General features: G+C 52.9%; 1 protein-coding gene across 1 annotated transcript; it reads right to left on the bottom strand.

Annotated features, from left to right (window-relative positions):
- Positions 1-4251: 4251 nt before the first annotated feature.
- On the bottom strand, positions 4252-7059 carry LOC137825097 (uncharacterized). Its single transcript, XM_068630772.1, has 2 exons — positions 6633-7059; positions 4252-4352 (listed from the first exon to the last, which is right to left on the bottom strand). Exons 1-2 carry the CDS (start codon positions 7057-7059, stop codon positions 4252-4254), a joined length of 528 nt encoding a protein of 175 aa, XP_068486873.1.
- Positions 7060-7317: the final 258 nt, after the last annotated feature.

The raw sequence follows: 7317 nt of genomic DNA, 5'->3' as shown, positions 1-7317 counted from the left end.
TTACGGCTGTCCCCCGATCTACTGAGTCCCTATACGGGATGTTTGTATGGGTTCGGGGATAACCAGATAGAGGTCCGGGGGTACCTGGAGTTGAGGACTACGTTCACGGACGGAGAGGCCTCCCGAACAGAGAGCATTCGGTACCTCGTCGTTAACGCCAATTCTGCCTATAATATTTTGCTGGGCAGACCGGCGTTAAACCGTCTGAGTGCAATATCCTCCACCCGGCACATTGAGATGAAGCTACCGGACCTCAGTGGCCGGGTGATAGTCATCAGATCAGACCAAGAGGAGGCAAGAAAATGCTACGAAAACAGCCTGAAGACGAAGAGAGGCGTTTTCATGGTGTACGAACGTCCACCGAGCGCGGACGCAACGATGATCGAGGCGACGCCCGCTGGGCAGACCCCCGAAGAGGCCATAGCAGAAAGGGCGATGCCCGGAGCAGATGCGCCAATGGAGGAAGCACACGTGGAGGAGGCGGCGCCCGTAGAAGAAGCGGCGCCCGCCGATGATGATAATAGGGAGCAACCCGCGACCAACATCCTAGAGAGGGAGATTGGCGGCAAAGCTTTCAAGTTAGGAAGCTCGCTAAATCCAGAAGAACGGGAAGGGGTGGCGGAAGTGATTTCGCGCCACCTGGATGCCTTCGCGTGGTCCGCCTCGGACATGCCGGGCATCGACCTCGATTTTCTGTGCCACCACCTCAGCATGGACGCCACGGTTCGCCCCGTGCGTCAGAGAAGGAGGAAATTCAATGAGGAGCGACAACAGGTGGTGAAAGACGAAACGCAGAAGCTGCTGAGTGCTGGCCACATTAGGGAGATTCAGTACCCTGAGTGGCTCGCCAATGTCGTTTTGGTGAAGAAGGCAAACGGAAAATGGAGAATGTGCGTTGACTTCACGGACCTGAATAAGGCGTGCCCAAAGGATTCCTATCCGCTGCCCAGCATTGACGCCCTAGTGGACAGCGCGTCTGGCAGCAAAGTGTTAAGCTTCCTGGACGCCTTCTCAGGTTATAACCAAATCAAGATGCACCCCAGGGACGAGAGCAAAACTGTGTTCATGACTGAAACATGCAGTTATTGCTATAAGGTGATGCCTTTCGGACTCAAAAATGCGGGCGCCACGTACCAGAGGTTAATGGATAAGGTTTTGGCGCCAATGCTCGGGAGGAATGTATACGCCTATGTGGACGACATGGTGGTGGCGTCGCAGAACAGGATGCAGCACATGGCAGACTTGGAGGAATTGTTCAACACAATATCCAAGTACCGCCTCAAGTTGAACCCCGAGAAGTGTGTTTTTGGGGTAGAGGCCGGTAAATTCTTGGGTTTTCTGCTCACCGAGAGGGGTATAGAGGCGAACCCCGACAAATGTGCGGCCATTATTGCCATGCGGAGTCCGACATCGGTAAAGGAGGTTCAGCAGTTGACAGGGCGGATGGCGGCGCTCTCGAGGTTTGTTTCCGCTGGAGGAGAAAAGGGGCACCCGTACTTCCAGTGCCTCAAGAGAAACAGTCGCTTTGCATGGACTGAGGAATGCGAAGCGGCTTTCGTTAAACTGAAGGAGTACCTGGCGACGCCTCCGGTTCTCTGCAAACCGGTAACGGGCGTGCCCCTCCGTTTGTATTTTACTGTAACAGATAGGGCCATCAGTTCTGTGTTGGTACAAGAGCAGGGCCAGAGTCAGAAGCCCATCTACTTTGTAAGCAAAGCCTTGCAGGGAGCCGAGACAAGGTACCAGGCGCTGGAGAAGGCGGCGCTGGCGGTAGTGTTCTCGGCTAGGAGGCTCCGTCATTACTTTCACAGTTTCACGGTGGTGGTAATGACCAACCTCCCCATACAGAAGGTGCTGCAGAAGCCCGATGTGGCAGGAAGAATGGTACGCTGGGCTGTGGAACTGTCGGAATTCGACATACAGTACGAGCCTAGAGGATCCATTAAGGGGCAGGTGTATGCGGATTTTGTAGCAGAACTTTCGCCCGGAGGTGAGCAAGAAGTGGAAGCGGGTTCACAGTGGCTGCTCTCGGTTGATGGTTCCTCAAACCAGCAAGGGAGTGGTGCGGGAATAGTGCTGGAAGGACCCGACGGCATACTAATCGAGCAGGCCTTGCGTTTCGCCTTCAAGGCAAGTAACAACCAAGCAGAATACGAAGCGTTGATTGCAGGAATGCTCTTGGCCAAGGAGATGGGCGCACAGAACCTCCTGGTGAAGAGCGACTCCCAGTTGGTCACGGGGCAGGTGTCGGGTGGGTTCCAGGCGAAGGACCCACAGATGGCGGCGTATCTCAAATACGTCCAGTTGTTGAGAGGGGCGTTCAACGCTCTTGAGTTGATACACGTCCCGAGGGAGCAGAATGCCAGAGCTGACCTGCTTGCAAAGCTGGCCAGCTCAGGCAAGGGGGGTAGACAGAGGACAGTGATCCAGGAGACCCTCAAAGCTCCGCGTCGATTCGTGGAAGACAACAGGGTGGATGTCCTCCAGATTTATGCATCAAGGGGAAGGCCGAGGAGTCATTCCTCATTAACCCAAGATACGCAGAGGGCGCCCCGCATCAGTATATACGCGGGTGTGTCTGAGGAAGAGCAGATGCAGGTTTGTGTCCTGTCCACGGGAGACACCTGGATGACGCCCTATAAACGATACCTGGCGGATGGGGCCCTTCCAGTGGACCCTGAAGAGGGTAAGAAAATCAAAAGGAACGCCGTAAGATATACCTTGGTGGATGGGGTGTTGTTCAGGCACGGCTTCACTCACCCTATCCTAACATGCGTCAGTGGCGATGAGTGCACCAGGATAATGGCGGAGCTACACGAAGGCATCTGCGGAAGCCATGTAGGAGGAAGATCCTTAGCCTCCAAGGTAATACGCGCAGGTTTCTTCTGGCCAACAGTGAAAGAGGATTGCGCACGGCACGCCCAGCGGTGTAGGCAATGCCAAAAGCATGCCGACTGGCACAAGGCACAGCCTGAAGAGTTGCGGTCCATATACAGCCCGTGGCCTTTCCACACATGGGGTATTGACATCCTGGGCCCTTTCCCACTGGCAATCAGGCAGATGAAGTATCTGATTGTCGCCATCGAATACTTCACCAAGTGGATAGAGGCAGAGCCCGTGGCACAAATCACCGCGCATAAGGTACAACATTTTGTGTGGAGAAACATCGTGTGTCGCTTTGGCGTACCTAGGCGCCTGATATCTGACAATGGGACCCAGTTCGCCAGTCAGCAGTTAAGAAATCTGTGCGCTGAAGTGGGAATCAAGCAAGTGTTCGCGTCGGTTGAACACCCTCAGACCAATGGACAAGTAGAGTCAGCAAACAGAGTTCTGCTGAGGGGGTTAAAAAGAAGGTTAGAGAAGGCCAAAGGGGCGTGGGCGGAAGAGGTGCCAAGGATTGTATGGGCATACCACACCACGCCCCAATCCTCCACTATGGAGACGCCTTTCAGTTTGGTGTACGGGTCGGACGCGATGATTCCAGTAGAAATACACGAAAGCTCACCGCGTTTTCAAAACTTTGTGGTGGAGGAATCTAATGAGGAGAGGCGGGTAAACTTGGATCTGCTAGAAGAGGCCAGGGAAGAAGCTAGAATAAAAGCTGAAGCGATGAAGAGAAGAGTGGAGCGGCAATATAGCTCTAAAGTAAAGCCACGACAGTTTCAGGTGGGCGACCTGGTGATGAGGAAAGCCCACCCTTATGAGCTGGAGAATAAGCTGTCTCCCAAGTGGACCGGGCCCTTCAGAGTTGCTGAGGCTAAGGGCAACGGTTCGTATAACCTGGAGACTTTAGATGGAGGCCCTATCCCGCGCAGTTGGAATGCAGCTAACTTAAAATTTTATTTCAGTTGATTTATGTAAGCAGCATGTAACAGTTTAGTTGAAGGGGACGCTCTTTTTCCCTTTCGGGGGTTTTTTAATGAGGTCACCCTAATAAATGGAAAAACCAGTTGAGAAAAAGAAGTGCTTTGGTTTTCAGCCATTATTTTCCCTTGTTAGAAGTAATGTGATGCGTCGCCTAGGCCATGGCGTCGCCAAGGAAGAAGGTGTCGCCTAGGTCTTGGCGTCGCCCAGAAAGAAGGCGTCGCCCAAGTGAAAGCATGCATCGTTGGCAGAACGAGACGAAAGGAAGTCGCGCGGTATATGAGGCATATGAAAAGTAAAGTGGCATTGTAAAGAATTATGATATTGGAAAATTGTTGTTACAAGCAATGTTCAGTACAAAATGCAAAAACATAAACAGGTCGCTTCTCAGCGCTCATCAGAGTCATCACTGGAGGAAGGCGAAGCCCCTTTCCCAGCCCGCAGCGCTCGAGTAAGTCGTGACCTCTTTTCTTGGCTTATTTTCGAACCTGCACAAGGGGACAAGATGCGTTAGAGACACCATGAAGAAAGACAGGCACAGTTAGAGAGTAACGAAGGTCGAAGTTGCTTAAGGCAGTGGTCCTTACTTATGTACTTCTCAAGAGTCCTAGCGTTGAACTCCAAGCTGATCACCGTAGCGGAGTCAAAACCTCCCGCCTTGGCAAGAATCCGGCAAGCTATTTGATCACTTGGAGCCAGATTCTTGAGGGGTTTGGCTTTGAGGGTTTTTTCCTCTCTCACCCAATGCAGCGGAAGCCCATCGAGGGCGTCGGGAACAAGATCAGTGCAGCAGATCTTGAAGAACCGGCCTTTCCACCCCGTGAACGAGCTTTGGAAGGGTGTGAAGAGAACTCTTCCGGGAACATTGCTGAGAGTTACCCAGAGGTTGTGTCTCTGTCTCTTCACCTCAAAAAAGTGAAGAAAGAGGTCAACCGAGGGTGCACAACCCAGAAACCCAAAGAGGATATCGAAGGCTTTGACAAAGGCCCAGCTGTTGGGATATAACTGGGCTGGAGCCACGTTGATCTCCGTCAGCAGTTCCTTCTCGAACCGGGAGAAGGGTAAGCGCACCCCGATGGTCTTGAACACCACCTGGTAAAAGTAAAAGAAAGGGACCCCGTCGTTCGCTCGTCCGTCTCCACACACTGGCTCCCCCAGAGTGCAAGGGAGCACAGCGATGTCGTCATCGTGCCTCCTTGCGAAGGCCCGATGGTCGTAAGAACACAACTCCCCTTTGTGTTCCCGTACGGCCTTAGTGGAGAGCAAACATGAACACTCATCAAGAAGTTCACTCGAGGCCCAAGGGTACAAGTCTTTGGGACGGACCCTGAAGGAAGCATCGTGAGAAGACATTCTTTAACAGGATCAAGATGGCTGGAAATGCAAGGGTTGAGTGAGGGGAGCGAAGGTTAGAACAGCCCTTCGACAGAGAAGAAAGGGTGCAAGAAGAAAGAGCGCAAGTAGGTTATGAAGAGTGAGAAAACGATGAAGATAGTTCCAGAGCTTGAAGAGTTAAATAAAGCGGTTAGAGCGCCAAACGACGTGAATGGATGCACCGCACGATTGATACACGTGGCAGAAGATGAAAGGATGACGCTGGCACCACTGTTTTAAAGCAGAAAATGTCCCGTCAACAGAATGTCCAGTGGTACGATGCGCCGTCGAGAATGAGCTAGGGGTGCAGCAGGAGTCAGAAAATGAAATGACTAGATACCCCACTGACCATTTAAGCAGCGCCACGTGGATCAAGTCGAATGACAGAAGGTCCCATCAGCTGTACAAGAAGCGCCACGTGGATGGCACAGGCAAAGCCTTGGGCTCTTCGCTGTTATCAGGCGTTGGCCAAGGCAAGAATTAAAGTCAATATCGAAGTAAAGGTAATGCCCGAGGCGTTGCCAAGAAAGACGTAAAGGGCGACGACAGACGAGAAGTCGCGGGCGTCGCCAACCCAAATACCGACTGGCGTTACCTCCCCGATACCCACAGGTAGGAAAGAGTGAGGAGGGAGAAGAAATCAGAGAAAGGCAATGTTAGTTGCAGGCGTCGCCTCCCCGATACCCACAGGTAGGAAAGACTGTGGAGGGAGACGAGACCATCAAACGCCAGCGAGTCACTGGCAGGGTGTTCCCCGATACCTATGGGCAGGAAAGACCATGGAGGGAACAAAAACCCCACAGCACTCAGCGTTTTAGACACCCGGGGACGATACGGTGCTGCTTTGGCAGGCCTCTCCTTAGGCGTGGGCGCCGAGTGCTGAAAGATCAAAGAAAGAGCCTTTCGGTATCAGAGTCGTCCCGTGGACGATACGGCGCCACTTAGTGAGCCTCTCCATGGGCGTAAGGGTTGGCGAGCGACCTTACCTCATCATACCAAACCGCCCAACGAAGTGTGAGAAACGGGCGGGATACAAATAAAATAAGTAAAGCGTATGAAGGGAAAAGATGAGAACGAGATCGCATAGGCGGAGTCATATGTGAAAAAGAAATAAGGACAACCATGCGAGTGTCCCGAATCAATAACAAGAGTGTGGATAGTTCAAAGAATTACAAGTTTTTGGCAGATGAAATTAAAAAGCGAAGGTAAAGAATGAAGAGTTAAGCTTGAAGAGGAAGGTGGCGGATGAGGGGCAGCAGTTCAATCGTTCAAATCCATGGGCACGACCTTCCCGTCGACTACGTGGTGTGTGGGGTCGCAGTTTGAAAGGTTGACGCCGGGATTCTCGCAGGACGCCTGGGACAGGGCTTCTTGGAACCCCTCCTCGAAGGTGCCCGCCATCTCCTGGATAAGGGAATTTTTCTCCTTCTCCAGCTCCTCAATGGCGGCGTCTCCGGAGGCCACCTGTTTCTCCAGAGCCTCTTTCTCCACACGAAGCCGGCTAACCTCGACCTGCAGCTCGTCGTAGTCAACTCGGAGAAGGTCCATAGCTTTGGCCTGCGTAGCCATTTCCTCCTCTATCCGTTCCACCTTGGCAGTTTGTTCATAGCAGCGGTCCTTCAGGTCCTTTTGGGTTTCCGCGTCTGCTTTGACCAATTCCTGAAGACCCGCTACCTGTACTTGGAGAGCGACTTCACGAGCGTAGAAGTCAGCCTGGAGCTCCAAGGCCTCTGCCAATTTCCTCTCAGCCTTTGCCCTGGACTCTTGTGCTTGTTTCAGAGAGGAACAATAAGCCTCGTTCTGGCGTCCCAGGGCCTTCATCTCCTCCTCCAGGGTGGTTGCTTTCGTTTCCAAGGCCTGGAGGGTTTGGGTTTGCAAGACAGCGTTTCTGGCCTGGGAGCGCCATTCAAGAGCCACCGCCAAGAAGGCCCCCAGATAGAAAGGCATACCTTCCCTCCTGTCGGTACCTTCCGGCATAGTCCCGCCACTGAAACCCCTCATCAGATGCATGATTGGAGGGGGAATTGCAATGAAGTCGGGGGCGGCAGCATCGGGAGCCGGGGAAGCAGTGGTTTCTGG

This window comes from Phaseolus vulgaris, chromosome 8 (genome assembly GCF_000499845.2).
Source record: "Phaseolus vulgaris cultivar G19833 chromosome 8, P. vulgaris v2.0, whole genome shotgun sequence".
Taxonomy (NCBI): domain Eukaryota; kingdom Viridiplantae; phylum Streptophyta; class Magnoliopsida; order Fabales; family Fabaceae; genus Phaseolus; species Phaseolus vulgaris.
Note: the sequence above shows the minus strand (reverse complement) of the source record. Positions and strands in the feature narration are given on the sequence as shown.

What these genes read in the sequence shown, in the direction of transcription:
- LOC137825097 (XM_068630772.1), bottom strand. Translation starts at nt 7,059, where the DNA reads ATGAAGGCCCTGGGACGCCAGAACGAGGCTTATTGTTCCTCTCTGAAA. An exon ending in CCTTATCCAGGAGATGGCGG is followed by an intron (nt 4,353 to 6,632) that starts GCACCTTCGAGG and finishes CCCCTTGTGCAG; the next exon opens with GTTCGAAAATAAGCCAAGAA.